The sequence below is a fragment of the Triticum dicoccoides genome, chromosome 1B (genome assembly GCF_002162155.2).
Source record: "Triticum dicoccoides isolate Atlit2015 ecotype Zavitan chromosome 1B, WEW_v2.0, whole genome shotgun sequence".
NCBI lineage: Eukaryota > Viridiplantae > Streptophyta > Magnoliopsida > Poales > Poaceae > Triticum > Triticum dicoccoides.
The window spans coordinates 387502642-387520834 of record NC_041381.1 but is presented as its reverse complement, the minus strand read 5'-3'; the positions used below and the strand labels follow the sequence as shown (position 1 = coordinate 387520834).

Genomic DNA, 18193 nt, shown 5'->3' with positions numbered 1-18193 from the left:
CTCCGAGTGAGAGGGTTGCTCTTCACTCGGTAGGATTTTTATAACTTAGGCGAGCACGAGGCTGCAGCTAAGCCTCCGAGTGGAAGGCTGGCTTACCACTCGGTAGGATTTTGATAACTTAGGCGAGCACGAGGCTGCAGCTAAGCCCCCGAGTGAGAGGATTGCTCTTCACTCGGTAGGATTTTCACAACTTAGGCGAGTGCTTGGACTGCAGCTAAGCCCCCGAGTGAGAGGATTGCTCTTCACTCGGTAGGATTTTTTACAACTTAGGCGAGCACAGGGCTGCAGCTAAGCCCCCAAGTGAAAGTCTGGCTTACCACTCGGTAGGATTTTTATAACTTAGGCGAAACGGATTCGCAGCTAAGCCTCCGAGTGAGAGTCTGGCTCACCACTCGGTAGGATTTTTACAAACTTAGGCGAAACGGATTCGCGGCTAAGTCACCCACTGAGGGGGAATTTTATTGTGGACAAAAGTAAAAAGTGACAGAAATCATGGAGGAACTATGACACTATTATTTTGAGGCCCACGAACTACAGAAGTACTTTATTGCAACTCATCCGAGTGATAAAGCTTAAGTGTAAAATGGGCGGAGTAGCTCCGCGTTCCAAGCTCGGGGCTCGTCGATATTATGCTCGACGTTGTAAAGACGGTACGCCCCGTTGTGGAGAACCTTGGTGACGATGAAGGGGCCTTCCCAAGAAGGAGCAAGCTTGTGTGGTTTGTGCTGATCCACTCGGAGAACCAAATCCCCTTCCTGGAAGGCTCGACCTCTCACATTTCGGGCGTGGAAACGGCGCAGATCTTGTTGGTAGATGGTCGAGCGGATCAGAGCCATCTCCCTTTCTTCCTCTAAAAGGTCGACTGCGTCCTGCCGCGCTTGTTCAGCTTCTGCTTCGTTGTAGATTTCAACTCGATGAGCATTGTGGAGAAGATCACTCGGCAAGACTGCTTCAGCTCCATAGACCAAGAAGAATGGAGTTCTTCCGGTCGACCGATTAGGCGTGGTCCGCAGTCCCCAGAGTACAGATGGAAGTTCGTCGACCCAAGCTCCAGCCGCGTGTTTGAGATCACGCATCAGTCGAGGCTTCAATCCCTTAAGAATCAGTCCATTAGCTCGTTCTGCTTGTCCATTCGACTGCGGATGGGCGACTGAAGCGTAGTCGACCCGTGTGCCCTGGGAGTCGCAGAAAGCTCTGAATTCCTCTGAGTCAAAGTTTGACCCATTATCCGTAATGATGCTGTGCGGGACTCCATATCTGAATATTAGTTCCCTGATGAAGCTAACAGCAGTACCGGTGTCAAGGCTCTTGATTGGTTTAGCCTCGATCCACTTGGTGAACTTGTCGACTGCCACCAGTACATGCGTGAAGCCACTTCGTCCTGTTCTCAAAGGACCGATCATGTCCAGCCCCCAAACTGCAAAAGGCCAGACGAGTGGGATGGTCTTCAAAGCTGACGCAGGCTTGTGCGACATATTCGAGTAGAACTGACATCCTTCGCACTTATCCACTATCTCTTTTGCCATCTCATTCGCCTTGGGCCAGTAAAATCCGGCTCGGTATGCTTTGGCCACGATGGTCCGAGAGGACGCATGATGACCACAGGTTCCCGAGTGAATATCATTGAGGATGAGTCGACCTTCTTCTGGTGTTATGCACTTCTAACCGACTCCAGTCGCGCTTTCTCTGTATAATTGTCCTTTGATTACGGTAAAGGCCTTAGATCGACGGACGATCTGTCGAGCCTCTTCCTCATCCTCCGGAAGCTCTTTCCTCAAGATATATGCGACATACGGAATTGTCCAGTCGGGAATGACCACCAAAACCTCCATGATCAAGTCGACCACCGCTGGGACTTCAACTTCAGTCGGATCTGTGGCGCTCTTGGGCTGCGGAGTTTCTTCGGTGAAAGGATCTTCTTTGACTGACGGAGTGTGTATATGCTCCAAGAACACACCACTCGGAATGGCTTCTCTCTTGGAACCTATCTTTGCTAGATCATCAGCTGCTTGATTTTTCAGTCGGGGTATATGATGGAGCTCCAACCCCTCGAACTTCTTCTCCAGCTTCCTCACTGCACTGCAGTATCCAGTCATGGCTGGGCTTCTCACGTCCCACTCTTTCATCACCTGATTGACCACTAAATCCGAGTCGCCATATACCATTAGGCGACGGACGCCGAGTGAAATGGCCATGCGCAACCCATATAGGAGGGCCTCATATTCTGCCTCATTGTTGGAGGAATCAAAGTGAATCTGGAGCACATATCTGAGCTTATCTCCTCTGGGGGAAACCAGGACAACCCCAGCACCGGAACCATTCAACATCTTAGAGCCATCGAAAAACATGGTTCAATGCTCCGAGTGAACTTCAGTCGGCTGCTGTTGTTCAATCCACTCGGCGAGGAAATCCGCTATCGCCTGGGACTTAATGGCTTTCTTTGCCTCAAACTTGATATCAAGGGGAAGAAGTTCAATCGCCCATTTGGCCACTCGACCAGTTGCATCTCTGTTGTGCAAAATCTCTGATAGTGGAGCGTCGCTGACGACTGTGATGGAATGGTCAGAGAAATAATGAGCAACCTTCTTTGTGGTCATGTATATTCCATACACAAGCTTCTGATAATGAGGATATCTCTGCTTGAATGGAGTCAAGACTTCAGACAAATAATACACTGGGCGCTGAACTTTGAGAGATTTTCCTTCTTCTTCCCGCTCGACCGTTAGCACAGTACTGACGACTTGTCCTGTGGCTGCGATGTAGAGCAACAGAGGCTCTTTGCTGATTGGAGCAGCAAGCACCGGCTGGGTGGAGAGCAGAGCTTTTAGCTCGGCAAACGCTGCATCAGCTTCTGGGGTCCACTCGAACTTGTCAGCCTTCTTCATCAGTCGAAAAGAGGCAGTGCCTTTTCACCGAGTCGTGAGATGAATCGACTTAATGCGGCCAAGCATCCAGTAAGCTTCTGGACATCGTGCACTCGCACAGGGCGTTTCATTCGGAGAATAGTGCCAATCTTCTCTGGGTTAGCGTCGATTCCCCGTTCGGAAACGAGAAAACCGAGTAACTTGCCACCAGGAACTCCAAATGTGCACTTTGATGGATTGAGCTTGATATCATACCTTCTGAGGTTGGCAAATGTTTCGGCGAGGTCAGCGAGCAGGTCAGAACCTTTTCGTGACTTGACAACAATATCATCCATATAAGCTTCCACATTCCGACTGATTTGGGTGAGTAGACACTTCTGAATCATTCGCATAAATGTGGCTCCGGCATTCTTGAGGCCGAATGGCATGGTGACATAGCAGAAGCACCCGAATGGAGTGATGAAAGCTGTTTTTACCTCATCGGGCCCGTACAGACGGATCTGGTGGTACCCGGAGTAAGCATCTAAAAAAGACAACCTCTCGCATCCCGCGGTCGAGTCAACAATTTGATCTATGCGAGGGAGAGGAAAGTGGTCTTTCGGGCAGGCCCGGTTGATGTGCTTGAAATCAATGCACATTCGGAGCGACTTGTCCTTCTTAGGAACCATGACGACATTAGCGAGCCACTCGGAGTGGTATATCTCTCGGATAAATCTTGCCGCCAACAGTCGAGCCACTTCTTCACCGATGGCATTTCTCTTCTGGACGGCGGACCGCCGAAGATGCTCTTTGACTGGCTTTGCAGACGAGTCGACTCTTAGGCGATGCTCAGCCAGTCCCCTGGGAACACCTGGCATGTCAGCGGGCTTCCATGCAAAAATGTCCCAGTTCTCACGGAGGAACTGGATGAGCGCTTCTTCCTATTTTGGGTCGAGTGTTGTGGAGATGCGGGTCGGAGCTGCTTCGGGGTCGGTCGGGTGAATGTGAACAGGCTTCGTCTCACCGGACGACTGGAATGCAGACTCTGTGGCGGGCTTCTTGGATCGCAGCAAGTCACTCGGATCTGCATTTTGCTTGTATTCTTCGAACTCGACCGCTGTCACTTGGGAATCGGCAATCTTGGAGCCCTTCTGAAAGCACTCCTCTGCCTTTTTCCTATCACCAGTGACAGTGATCACACCTTTGAGACCGGGCATCTTCAATTTGAGGTACACGTAACATGGTCGAGCCATGAACCGTGCATAGGCTGGTCTCCCCAAAATGGCATGATATGCACTTTGAAAATCCACGACCTCAAACGTCAACTTTTCTTTGCGAAAATGCTTCGAATCACCAAACACTACGTCCAAAGCTATCTGGCCGAGTGACTCGGCCTTCTTCCCTGGTATAACTCCATGGAAGCTCATGTTACTAGTGCTCAGTCGGGACATCGGAATGCCCATACCTTTCAATGTGTCTGCATACAATAAGTTCAGCCCACTTCCACCATTCATCAGCACCTTTGTCAGTCGAGTGCCTTCGACAACTGGATCGACCACCAAAGCTTGCCTCCCAGGGGTGGCAATATGAGTCGGGTGATCAGATTGGTCGAATGTGATGGGTGTTTGAGACCACTTCAGATAATTTGCCTTTGCTGGGGCAACCATGTTCACCTCTCGGTTAATCACTTTCAGTCGACTTCTGCTTTCCACATCTGCAAAGATCATCAGATTGGAGTTGATATGCGGATATCCTCCCTCACTGTCCTCTTTGTCTTCGGCCTTGTCCGACTCCTTCTCCTTGTCCTTAGACTGTTTTCCCTGAAACTGCTGGATCAGGAGTCGACATTGGCGAGTGGTGTGCTTTGGGTAAATGATATTCCCCTCTTCATCTTTCTTCATGTGAATGTGACACGGCATATCCATCACGTCGTTCCCTTCTTTATCCTTTACCTTCTTGGGGTTCCAGGATCCTTTTGTTTCCCCTTAAACTTTCCTTGAGTCACGGCCAGAGCCTCTCCAGGAGCTGCCGGTTCAGCCTTCCGCTTCTGTTTCCGACTGGTGTTTCCTTTTTCCGACTGACTCGGCTTGTGCTTGCCGCTTCGGAGTCGGTCTTCTTCTTCGCCGTTGGCGTACTTGGTAGCAATCTCCATCATCCGACTCAAGGTCATGTCACCGGTTCGACCAAATTTCAAACTCAGTTCTCTGTTCTTGACGCCGTCTTTGAAGGCGCATACTGCCTGATGATCAGAGACATTTTCCACAGTGTGGTGCAAGGTGATCCACCTCTGAATATACTCTCTGAGAGTCTCATTAGTTTTCTGCACGCAGACTTGCAACTCTGTCAATCCCGCTGGTCGCTTGCAAGTCCCTTCAAACGTTCTGACGAACACTCGGGACAGATCTTCCCAAGTGTAAATGCTGCTAGGAGGTAATTGAGTCAACCATGCCCTGGCAGAACCTTCCAACATGAGGGGCAAATGCTTCATGGCCACCTCGTCGTTCCCACCACCGATCTGAACTGCCACTCGGTAGTCTTCAAGCCAAGTTTCAGGCTTAGACTCACCAGTGAACTTGCTGACTCCTGTTGCCAACCTGAAATTGGGGGGGATAACTGTGGCTCTGATAGCTCTGCTGAAACATTCAGGACCAGAAATATGTACTCGGCTGCTCGTGGGTACATCTCTGTCGAGTGCGCCTCGATGGGCTCTGTTCCGGTCGACCAACCCTTGCACGATAATGGATCGCGCGTCGAAGCCTGGCTCTCTGGGGTCAACTGGAACCCTACGCCCAGTACTATACTGACGCCTATCATCTGGCTGCCGAGGAGCGTAAGACCCACCCCTCGGAGGGGAATAGGGCACTCGACGCCTATCATCTCGGTCGAGTCTGTCGCCATATTGATCTCGCCGATTCTCACGCCCTTCGCGCCGCGGAGGCGATCTGGGGCTGTGAGCCGACTGAACCGTATTCACAGTGACAGATCGACTGTGAATTCTGTTGCGCGACTGAGACACGGCTGAATTCTGATCTCCTGCTGCCCGGAGCAGATCCCTGATCTGCAGCAAACCTCTGCCAGCTTCCGACTGCGAAGGCTGAATGGACTCTGCTATACGGGTCGCAGCTGCTAAATTCTGAATTGGGGTTCGATATACCTGAGTCGGCGGGAAGAGTTGACGTCGACTGGTGTCGGGAACTCATTGCCGCGCGCGCTCGTCGAGTGCTCGCTGAAGGTTCTCCAGTCGAGTGCGCTCGGCCAAATTGGCCAGACGCGCCTCCTCCAAGGCACGAGCCTCGGGGGTTTCTCCTGCGATGGGAATACGCAGGGGATCCTCGTTCCTGCGGCGAAGCTCTTCTCTTTGCAGAGAGTCGAGTGGCTCGGGCTGGTATTCTTCGTAGTCTCGTGCAGGGTCGCCGCCGTCACCTGCTCCACCACCACGGGCGAAGCCAGGAGGGCTGCGGGGCCCGTCGACCATCAAGATTTCCGCCGCTGGATCACTGCTTCCGCACTCGGATGCAGTCTCTCCGGATCCAGTCGACTGATCGAACAAGCCGTAGAGAGATTCGTTGGGCTCGATTGCAGCAACTTGTGTAGTGGCCGACTGGCGAGCCACCGCGTGACTCACCCATCGCTGAAGCCTCGACCGGCCTGAGCGCTTGCGCTGGCGGGAGACCGGGAGGGTGGACGATGGAGGAGCCGACCGATACTGGGTCGACGGTTGCCGCAGCAGAACGCCGCGGACACATGCGCGAAAATGCGTCGCACCGCGGACGGGGAGCGCGTCTACGTCGAGTGGAGCCTCCTGGAGCCATGCGGAGTCGTCGGCGATGAAGGTGAGGGTGCCGAGACGGATCTCTTGACCCTTGACCAAAACTCCAGCAGACACCATGATGAGAGTACTCGGAAGAATCGCAACTTCTCCACAAAATCGCTAAAACACCTGCCCCAAGGTGGGCGCCAACTGTCGTGGTTCTAAGCCTGACAGTAGAGTGGGGGGTAGGTATGGAGAGGCAAGGTCCTAGCTATGGAGAGGTTGTAAGCACAAAGGATGTACGAGTTCAGGCCCTTCTCGGAAGAAGTAACAGCCCTACGTCTCGGAGCCCGGAGGCGGTCGAGTGGATTATGAATGTATGAATTACAAGGTGCCGAACCCTTCTGCCTGTGGAGGAGGGTGGCTTATATAGAGTGCGCCAGGACCCTAGCCAGCCCACGCAGGAGAGGGTTTAAGGTGAGTTAAGTCTGGGGCGTTACTGGTAACGCCCCACATAAAGGCCTTTACTATCATAAAGTCTACTTGATTACAGGCCGTTGCAGTGCCGAGTGCCTCTTGACCTCCTGGCGGTCGAGTGTGTCTTCGTGGTCGAGTCCTTCAGGCCAGTCGAGTGAATCCTCGTTGGTCGACTGGAAGGCGACCTCTTCTAAGGATGTCCTGGGGTGAGTTACTTGGATCAGGTCCATGACCCTACCCTAGGTACATAACCCCATCAGGTTATCCTTGTTCCCAGTAATAGCGGCCATCCACCTTTCCAGAGTGGCATCGTCGACTGTTTCTGGGTTAACCCGAGTCACATCCTCAGTCCCACAGTACAACCACATGCAGTGGCTCCGGAACTGAAGAGGCTGGATTCGGCGCCTAAGGAAAACTTCCAGGAGATCCATGCCCGTCACTCCCTACCGAACCAACTGAACTACGCGCTCCATCAACATCTTCACGTCAGCTTTCTCCTCCGGAATCAGCTTCAGGGAGGAGGGCATGTTCACTCGGTCCATGGTAAATGGAGGGAGCCCACTCGACTGCCCCGGTGTCGACTCGTCGTGGCAGTACAACCAGGTCGACTGCCAGCCTCTGACTGACTCGGGAAATGTCATAGCTGGGAAGGTGCTCTTGTTTCTCACCTGGATCCCCAGACCTCCACACATTTGGACCACTCGGGTTCTTTCGTCGCCTGGACTCGCCTTCTTCACAGTTTGAGAGCGACATGTGAATATGTGCTTGAACAAGCCCCAGTGCGGTCGACAACCCAGAAAACTCTCGCACATGGACACAAACGCGGCAAGATAGGCGATAGAATTCGGGGTGAAGTGGTGGAGTTGCGCTCCAAAAAAGTTCAAGAAACCACGGAAGAAAACGCTCAGCGGCAAAGAGAATCCGCGGTCGACATGGGTAGCCAGAAGCACGCACTCACCCTCTTCCGGCTGGGGCTGCCATTCTTTCCCCGAAAGCCTCGCAGCTCCATGGGGGATCAAGCCCTCGTTGGCCATGTCGAGGAGGTCCTTCTCCGTGATGGTCGACTGGATCCAATCTCCCTGGACCCAGCCTTTCGGCAGGCGGGATCTGGATGAAGACCCACCGCGGCTGGTGGATCTCCCCTTCGCCTTCTCCGTCGCCGACGCCTTCTTCGCGCGCTCCAGCGCCGCCGTCTTCTCCTTGACCATGGCTTCCGGCGGGGCGCGTGAGGAGAAGTGATGCGGGGGCAAGAGCGAGCGCGTTGGGCGGAGACGAAGGAGGCAGAGAGAGAGAATGCTGAAGCACTGTTCAAAAAACCCCCGCCGGGCGCATTTATAAGATCCCTTCCGAGTGGATGACAGGTGGACCCGGCAGATGTAATCATATCCTGGAACTGTTACACGGGCGAGATACGTGGCGAAGAAAGCGGCGCGAGAATCGAGGCGTCTATGTCCCGTCCCATCCGAACACCGCAGTCCGCTCCGCTTCGCGCGTTTCCCCAAATTTCGCATCCCGCGGAATCCGCTAACGGCAGATCAGTCTGTCAGGCGCGGGATTTCCTGCGATCCGTCGCTCGGAAATCGACGAAGCCCGAAAGATCACTCGACGAAAGAAAAGAATGGATCGAGTCGACTGAAGGCGAGTTGCTCACTATCAACGAAGAGATTCTCTAGATTCAGGACAACGCACGACCAGTGTGCAAAGGTTAATCGGAAACAACATCAGCTCCTTCCTCACTCGAAGCCTCAATCCATTCGAGGGCTAATGATGGAGTCATGTACCTAGGGTAGGGTCACAGACCTGATCTAAATACCCTGCCCAAGGACACCCTTAGAAGAGGTCACCTTCCAGTCGACCAACGAGGGACTCACTCGACTGACTTGAAGGACTCGACCACGAAGACTCACTCGACTACCAGGAGGTCAAAAGGCACTCTGCACTGCAACGGCCTGTAGTTAAGTAGACTTTATGGTAGTTAAGACATTTTATGTGGGACGTTACCAGTAACGCCTCGGACTTAATGTCCCTTAAACCCTTCATTACGTGGGTTGGCTGGGGTCCTGGCGCACTCTATATAAGCCACCCCCCTCCACAGACAGAAGGGTTCGGCACCCTGTAACTCATATACATACAATCCACTCGACCGCCTCCGGGCTTCGAGACGTAGGGCTTTTACTTCCTCCGAGAAGGGACTGAACTCGTACATCCCTTGTGTTTACAACCTCTCCATGGCTAGGACCTTGCCTCTCTATACCTACCCCCCACTCTACTGTCAGACCTAGAACCACGACACTATCTATCACCAGAACTACATTTAAGTAAGATCATGAAACTAAAATCTGCTATGCCATTACCTACACAGCCTTTGTATATGTTATCAGATTAACATGTATGGAGACAACAGAATATACCAGGGGATAATTAAGTAACACCAGGAAAACTATTACCAAGGTAATGGGGTTCATAACATACCTGAATGGTGCTATGGGCAAAAATCCATTGTCTACTTCTCTTGAAGCTAACATCTACCCTTCCCCAAGGAATTCTATTCAGGCTTTTGAGTGTTACTTCTGAAATAGGGGACAAATTAATTCAGTTAGAAAAAATATCGTCTTAATCATCCAGGAGAAATGGAAGTATGGAACGGTATTGGATATAATACAAAACACACTAAATAACAACAAAACTTTAGCTCCAATGCAAACATGAACCAGCGTAAAGTCTTCGTCATTAGAAACTTGGCATCTATGGTTTCTGCTAGTTTATCAAGTCCTTGGACAATAAACAGCACATCATCATGGAAAGCATCTATGATCTCTATGTAAACACACTAATTTCTATGTGAACACACCAGGTTATAGAAATTAGAAAGTATAATTAAGTAAGAGCAGCATATACGATCTATAATAATGCAAAGCACATTACCTCCATAGTCTAGATTTATTAGTTCAAAGTTCAATCTCAGGAAAATTCAAGTTTTTTTATACACGCCAGTATTGTACTTGACTGTATATCGATCTACATCAACTCCTTGAAGGGCAAAATCTCAGATTATAAAGGAATCATACTTGTTCTAGAGGCAACATTTGAGGACTGATACCTCCCTTATGTTCCATTTGAGCAATAGTGCACACAATTCTTAGTTCCCTTATCATCGCATCCAAGAAAAGGCAAGTCAAACAAGAAAATGGAAAATGTCGGTAAATGGCAAATTTAAGATTATCACTTTAGAGTCTTCCTGCCAAGATTTGCTGCAAGAAAAACGCCATCAGGCTTCAACGCCAACCTACACTGCCAATTACGATAGTTCAGATTCTTAGCGCTTGATAACCTAATATTTCAGTGTTTAAAATAAAAGACTTACCTGTATCATTGCTCGAGGTAGATCATTTGTCCAATGAAGCCCAAGACAACTCATTATTAAATCCTGGGAGCTTCAGAAACGAAGGGGAATAACACAGGACGTGGCTCATCCACCTGAGCTGAAATCACAAAACCGGTAAGGCACAGAGATTACAGAAATACTATACGCTTGCAAGTCTATTGATGCGATAAGATTGAAAGTAAGCACCCATTTTTAGCACATCAAAAGAAACAGGGGCAGCATGTAATTAGAAAGCATAATTAAGTAAGAGCAACATATACGATCTATAATAATGCAAAGCACATCACCTCCATAGTCTAGATTTATTAGTTCAAAGTTCAATCGCAGGAAAATTCAAGTTTTTTTATACACGCCAGTATTGTACTTGACTGTATATCGATCTACATCAACTCCTGGAAGGGCAAAATCTCAGATTATAAAGGAGTCATACTTGTTCTAAAGGCAACATTCGAGGACTGATGCCTCCCTTATGTTCCATTTGAGCAATAGTGCACGCAATTCTTAGTTCCCTTATCATCGCATCCAAGAAAAGGCAAGTCAAACAAGAAACTGGAAAATGTCGGTAAATGGCAAATTTAAGATTATCACTTCAGAGTCTTCCCGCCAAGATTTGCTGCAAGAAAAACACCATCAGGCTTCAACGCCAACCTACACTGCCAATTACCATAGTTCAGATTCTTAGCTCTTGATAACCTAATATTTCAGTGTTTAAAATAAAAGACTTACCTGTATCATTGCTCGAGGTAGATCATTTATCCAATGAAGCCCAAGACAACTCATTATTAAATCCTGGGAGCTTCAGAAACCAAGGGGAATAACACAGGACGGGGCTCATCCACCTAAGCTGAAATCACAAAACCGGTAAGGCACAGAGATTACAGAAATACTATACGCCCACAAGTCTATTGATGTAATAAGATTGAAAGTAAGCACACATTAGCAGAGCAAAAGAAACAGGGGCACATGTAGTATAGCTGACAAATAGCAATAGAAAACACCATTACCCGATAGAGTGATCATCTGCACTTTCAAAAGTTTGGGCAGAAGTCACGGCTAAAAGGCGTATTAATTAAGTTGAATATGCCAATTAAATAGGGCAACACATTCAGTTCTCAACCATTCTAGGTATCTCGGATGCACACACAGAATCTATAGCACACATCCTTCCCACACGCAAACACGAAATATAAGCAACACGAGGCAAATCAAAACACGACAGGCGGCTAATTCCGAAACAATAAAACGAGTAGTGAACCAACCACCATGACAGTAAGTAGGAAAGAGCAAGCCTTGAGCAGGAGAACAAAGAAACAACATCGCTGCAGGATCTTCTGTCCCCATCTCATCTCCAACTCACTTCCTCTTAGATCATTACCTTGGGAAGCTCGTGTTGACGGCGTATTGAAGATGTCTTCCAGCCAACGACGACTGAACTTTTACTCAAGGCCATAAAATAAAGTGCTTTAAATTCTGAATTGGTAAATAGATAGCCAATATGTTTATATTGATCTGCTAAGTACAAATATTCATGGCACAAGGATACAATCGCCACAAACATTTGAGTAAGCAACATAGGGCTTGAAAGAACGAAGAGCTGATCTGCACGTAGAAACAAAGTATAAGATGCTCTGTTTGACACTATTTGATAGTGATAAAAGGGAAGGGTTTGCGAACACACAACCATGGCATATTGGCATACCTCATCAATGAACCAGGGGCCAAAGGGAGGAGGCCGCACACAGAGAGTAAGAGAGATTGGGTGAAGCTCACCTCGGTGTTGGCGGCAGACGCGGTCGCCGTCGCTCCTCGTGTGCGCATCTCCCCAATCCGCGCCCCTGGCCTTGACCACCGCGCCCGCTGCCTGCCGAGCCTGCCGCGCCCGCTGCCCTCCGAGCCTGCTGCACCATGTGTGGCGTATATACAAGACGTTCATCACATTCAGAATCTAACTGGATTCATCCATTTAATCAAGTAGCAGAGGGAGATGAATCGCATAGATACCCTCTGCAAAAATCTAACTCGTTACACATATGATATGCTCTGCAAAAATCTAAGCCGTTCATACATATGCTCTAAAAAATCTAACTGGACGCATGCATCCAACAAAAACGAAGGAGGACAGAAACGGAATGCTCACTGCATACATACATACATACACATACAACAATAAGAAAGAATACCACAACATATACACATACAGTAGCAGCTATCACCATGCATATATCACCATTCACCAGGAGGGAAGAAACGAAGACTGAACATACATCAGCCATATATCAAGCTATCGCCATAGAAAGACAGTGAACAGACAGTCAGACACATACAACGTCAGGTATCACCACTGAAATTACCTTGGGAGCTAAGCAGCGAGTTGGACGAGGCAGAAGCGGGCTGTATGGAGGGGCCGAGGCCCGAGGGGGGCTGGGGGCCTTGCCGCCTGGGCGGAGACGCGGAGGCTGGAGGAGGGGTCAGCAGCGGCCACGGACGAGGGAGGGAGGGGACTGGTGGAAGTAGTGACGAGGGAGGGAGGAGGGAGGAGAAGAAGGTGCACGCGCGACGACGCTGCGAGGAGGAGGAGGCGCCGTCAGGTCGGGAAGCCCTCCTGACCACCCCAACTTGAAGACCCGCACTCCCGTGTTCTCCGACAGCGGTGACCTGCGCGTGAGCGATGGGAAGGCGAGGAGGAGAAAGAGGCGAGGTGGTGGAGGAGGAGCAGTAGGCGGCGGGGCTCCTAGGCCGAAGGCCACGGCGACGAGGGAGGAGAGCGAGGGAGCGAGGCGGCGGACGAGGGAAGGAGGAGGAGGGACCAGTGAGGGGCGCGGGGGATGTGGATTGGGGCTAGGGTTGGCGAGCCCAATGGGCTCTGCGGGCAGGAGGGAGGAATCGCAGGCGGCGGCGAGGCTCCGGGGCGGAGGCCGTGGCGAGGTGAGGAGGAGGGATGGAGGCGGGCGAGGCTATGGGGATCGAGGGGAAACGGGGCTAGGGTTTGGGTGGTGGCTGGTGCGGGATGCGGGGCGCGGATTGGGCAAAATCTCATGCACGCGACCACCGCCAACCCAGCCAACAAGCGCGCGAGACGAGCCCACTCATCATTGGCCAGTCAAAACGACCGCGAAGAGAAAAATCTATTACAGCGAGGTGAAGATTCGACGGTCAGGACATGCCAGAAGGGCAGATCTAACGGCCCACGAAGGCCCAATCGGGGGAGTCTCCTAAAGGTGAGTTGGCTAACTTCTTTTTTGTTTTAAATGAGCAACAGAAGATACCATTATAGCATTCTTATAGCGGAATAATTCGGCTCCCGGGGCCAAACAAATTTTTGAAATAACAAGGCAATTTTTTTTATACTCGTCACATCCAAATGCTACCTGCAAATTTTAAGGCAAAAAGATTAAATATTTTGGCTTGTACAAAAAAAAAACAAATCAAACCAAAAGTTACCCCAATTTTTTTGGCTGACGAAACACCGCCGCTCGTTTCGCACGAAAATTGCCATGCATGTTTGCGACACTAATACAACCATCTACAAATAATTTCAGAATTTCTCAAAAATATTTAATATATTTTTTGCGCTACTATTCACCCAGGAGCCAAAACGCCAGCCCCTTCTTATAGGAAGTAACTTTGTTTTAGATATATATGATTATAATATGCAAATTACATAGGCAACGTGCCTAAATTTGAGTTCATGTGCCATGAGACCGCAATATTCATGCTCTGCAAAATTAAATATGCCACCTGGCCATGTCGCTTCATCTAGAAAACAACTCAACCAAGAGCCAGTAGAAACCATAACTATGTACCTACCAGGTTTATTGATCAAGATATGGCTTGTAGAGCATGCATGGTATGCAATTGCTCGGTAATTTGGAAGGAAAAGTAGCACGCAATGACACATGTGGAAGATCAATTAGCTAGGGTAAACGTTTCCAATCGGCACGCCGGCCGTCGGCCGGCCGAACGCGCTCTAAGCGTATATCCTACTGAACCAGCGCGTCGCGTCAGATCAAGGGCCCACGCACCGCTTTTTTCACCTGACCTTTATCCTCTCACATGACCTTATCCTTATCCTCCTCCACTCGTTTTCTTTCCTGTCTCTTCTTCGTTCTCCTCCTGTTGGTCTTCTTTCCTCTCCTCTCGCCATGAACGCCACACCGCCATGGATGTGGCCTTCAAGCACCCATTCCCCCTCCGTCCCCTCTCTACCTCCATGTCGCCGTGCGTCCTCACCACCACCTCCCGCAAAGCCCGTGTTGAGGCGACGACGAGCTACTCTGCGCCCCCCTCCCATGTGAGCTTGAGGCGACGGCGCTCACACACCGGCGACATCATTTTTTTGCAAGACGCCATGCGGCTATGGCTTTGTTTTTTATATTTAGCCAGTTGCAACTTTTTGATTTATCGGTTCCAGCTTTTTATTTCGCCGGTTGTAGCAATTTTCATCCACGAGCACCAATCTTTGATTCATTGGTTCCAACATTTTTTCCCGTCGGTAGTAGCTTTTCACGTCGCTGGTTCCAACTTTTGATTTCGCCGGTCGCAACAATCCCACTTTCGACAGTAGCAACTTTTTGAGTCATAGGTTGTAGCACTTTATTTCGTCTGTAGTACCTTTTTGCTGGAGGAAGGGGATCGATGAAGTTTTTTTTGCTACAACCATGTAGCACAGAAGCTTCAACCATGCGTGCCAGAGCTGCAAACCATGGTACACCAGAGCTACGACCGGAGACGCCCATCACCGGCAAGGCTGCAACCGGCACGAGGCAGTGCTACAACCAGTGTTCAGCGAGCTGCAAGCGACACAACGACAAGCTTCAAACCTGATGGGTCACCATGCCGGCGATGGCGACCATGCCTGCGAGGGGAGCTGCAACCATGGTGAGTTGCTGGAACCGTCTTTTATTTTTGCTACGACCGGCCAAATTTTTTGCTATGCTCCGGTGGCGAAGGTCCATGGTTTTTGCTGGAACCTACCAACTTTTTTGCTGGAACCGGCTAAAATTTTGCTTCAACTGACTTTTTTTGTTTTCTTAGTTGCGGCGAGTGGTGGCGAGCTATGGCGACGGACGTGGGGGCGGTGACCATGCCGGCGGTGGGCAGCACCGGCGAGGGACGGTGTTGCAGTCGACGCCGTGGAGCTACCATGGATGCAACACGGAGGCAAGACAAAAGGCTGCTATGGTCAACGACCTTTTTGTTGAGAGCGGCGACGACGAGCATCGGCGGTGAGCGTGTGCGGCGAGGCAAATGGGCGTGGTTCGGCGAGCGCGGGTCATCGGCGGCTGAGGACGAGCGGGGCGTTGGTCTCCCCTTTTTCTATTTTTATCCTCTGCTCTTTTGTTCTTCAGCGTTTTGTGTAAGGTCGAATCGTACGGTTTATAAAAGCTATATCGTGTGGCCCACGCGGACCGGCCGAAACTAATTTTGGCCGGCGCACCGGCGCAGAGTGGCGCCCATTAGCTAGAGCCAAGACACACTGAGTCTGCAGAAAATAAAATAATAAACCGAAGCACAATGATAAGAATGGAAGCAAAAAATGGTAATAGGCCAATAGCATATCTTAGTTTAAGAATGCCATATCTACTGATGTCTAGTGCCTAAAACCTACCACGACAGAATTAGTGGTGCGATTTCTTCTATTCGTATGATTCTCCTTGGTACACTACATTCGTTAAGCTCTTCTCCTTGCTATGCTCCCTCCATAACACAGAATGACATGTTACGACACGATCTTGTGACTTCATGAAGCACGCCTTGGTTATGTCCTTGCGGGCTCCTCCGTTGTGATCCAACACGCTGTTGACATAAAAAAATATTTGCATGTAGCAAGAACCGATGTAAAATCTACTCCCTCCGTTCCTAAATATAAGTCTTTGTAGGGATTTCATTGGATGGACTACATAGGAAGCAAAATGAATGAACCTAAACTTAAAATGCATTTATATACATCCGTATGTGGTTCATAGTGGAATCTCTACAAAGACTTGCATTTAGGAACGGAGGGAGTAGTCATTAGAAACTGAACCAGATTTAAATTGAAGCATGCGAACATGCTCTTGGATTCAATTCCCTTGAAAATAAATCTGCAAAGAAATTTTAGCATTGCAATATGGAAAATATGTTCTTTGTGGACAGTTAAGATGTGACACACTGCAGAAGATACATTTAAGATAAACCAAGCCTTATTGCACGTCCTAGATAGAGGCAAAGCAAAATCATCTACAAAACATATGCATTGCTCAAATGCTCAATGCAACTTGAAACTTTAATCTAGCTAATAATATTTCTTATTTCTTTTTCATCTTTACATTGTTTAATACGTCGTAGTAAAATTATAAAAATGAGCAAACCATATTTTTCTTTTCCTTTTGCTGAATGTTCTGAATGTTCATCAGTTATTCGGATATCTAAAGGAGAAATAGGAGTTGTTATTTTTCCTTTTCAGTTAACCAGATGTGTTTAGTATAACTATGAAGCTCTGTCATTCCATATTTTCAGAACCATTAGTCTATGATGCTCGGACAACAGTAGAGATGGACAAAGTAAAACGAGGTACCAAACATAAACATGCAGTAGCACCAGAGCCAAAGAAGCACAGCAAAAGTTAAGAATGAAATTCCAGTGCATATCATGTATATTGCGGGGAATGCATTGCCAACAAAAATAAGAATGTTGAGGCAAACCTTAATTTAGTTAGTAGGCCGAGCTGTGGCGTATAGGCAGCTGTGTTAGCCACGGGTTGCAGGAGGCACCAGAGTATGGTGGATCCTTCACGTCCGTGGAGTGAAGGGGCCGCGGAGGACGGCATCTGGCAGGTAACTACGAGCGATTCGGGAACAAGGAGCTGAGAGCATCTCCAACCGCGCCCCCAATAAGCCCCCCAGGCGAATTTTTAGCGTCGGTGGCCAAAATTCGGCCCGGTCGTGCCCTCAAGATCTTTTTTAGCGTCGGTTTGTGCGAAATCCACAGCCAGTGTTCCCGCTCCGAACCCAAGCGGCCGGGTGTCGCCTTGGCGTGCCGGCGGAAGCGAAAAGCGGCGTGGGGTCGCTCTGTCGGCGACAGGAAGCCCTTTTCCGCCGTTTCCTCCCGCTTTCCCTCTCCAGCTTCCCTCTCTTCTCCATTCCTCCCGCCAAACCCCCGCCTCCTCCTTACCCTTCCACCCGCCATGTCGCCGAAGAAGTACGTGATGCCCCACGCCGCGACGGATCCCACAGCCACCGCTGTCGCCCAGCCGAAGCAAAGGAAGCCAAGGGCGCCGTTGTCCAAGACCCCCGGCATGAGCAACGCTGAGTGGAAGGCGGATGTGGAGCGCCGGGAGGCCGTCACCGTCGACAGGCGCAACAGGGCCAAGAAGGCCAGGGAGAGAGCAGTGCAAGCTACGGCTGCGGCGCAGGCGGCGACGGAGCATGCAGCCGAACAAGCCGAGGTGGCGCGCGCGGCGATGATGAATCAACCCGGTGGGAACGGCCCGTACGCGGCCTGGATCCAGCAAAGCGTCGGCTCTCCGGCCGGGTTCTCATAGTCGCCGCATCCATGGAGCACGTCGTCGCCGGGCTATGCCGATGGCGACGCCCACAACGGCTTCAACCACAACATCACCTTTCCCCATGGGCGCACAGTCCAGCGCACGCCCTCGCCCGCGTTCGCCGGCATGCAGTACCTGCCGTACACGTACTCGCCGCCGGACTACGCGGCCTCACCGACGCCACCTCTCCGCCGTGGCCTCTACTCGCAAGC

The 18193-nt window shown here is 50.2% G+C and overlaps 1 protein-coding gene across 1 annotated transcript; it reads right to left on the bottom strand.

Annotated features, from left to right (window-relative positions):
* Positions 1 to 9259: 9259 nt before the first annotated feature.
* Positions 9260 to 14600, bottom strand: LOC119350400 (proline-rich receptor-like protein kinase PERK2). The gene is made up of 10 exons (XM_037618250.1): positions 14496 to 14600; positions 12808 to 13294; positions 12227 to 12354; positions 12000 to 12055; positions 11716 to 11884; positions 11183 to 11300; positions 10887 to 11104; positions 10436 to 10553; positions 10140 to 10357; positions 9260 to 9641 (listed from the first exon to the last, which is right to left on the bottom strand). Exons 1-6 carry the CDS (start codon positions 14598 to 14600, stop codon positions 11205 to 11207), a joined length of 1041 nt encoding a protein of 346 aa, XP_037474147.1. The 3' UTR covers positions 9260 to 9641; positions 10140 to 10357; positions 10436 to 10553; positions 10887 to 11104; positions 11183 to 11204.
* Between the last annotated feature and the right edge of the window lie 3593 nt (positions 14601 to 18193).

What these genes read in the sequence shown, in the direction of transcription:
- LOC119350400 (XM_037618250.1), bottom strand. Translation starts at nt 14,600, where the DNA reads ATGGCGAGAGGAGAGGAAAGAAGACCAACAGGAGGAGAACGAAGAAGA. An exon ending in CTCAAATGTTTGTGGCGATT is followed by an intron (nt 11,885 to 11,999) that starts GTATCCTTGTGC and finishes GTAAAAGTTCAG; the next exon opens with TCGTCGTTGGCTGGAAGACA. An exon ending in TCCTACTTACTGTCATGGTG is followed by an intron (nt 11,301 to 11,715) that starts GTTGGTTCACTA and finishes TTGTGATTTCAG; the next exon opens with CTTAGGTGGATGAGCCCCGT.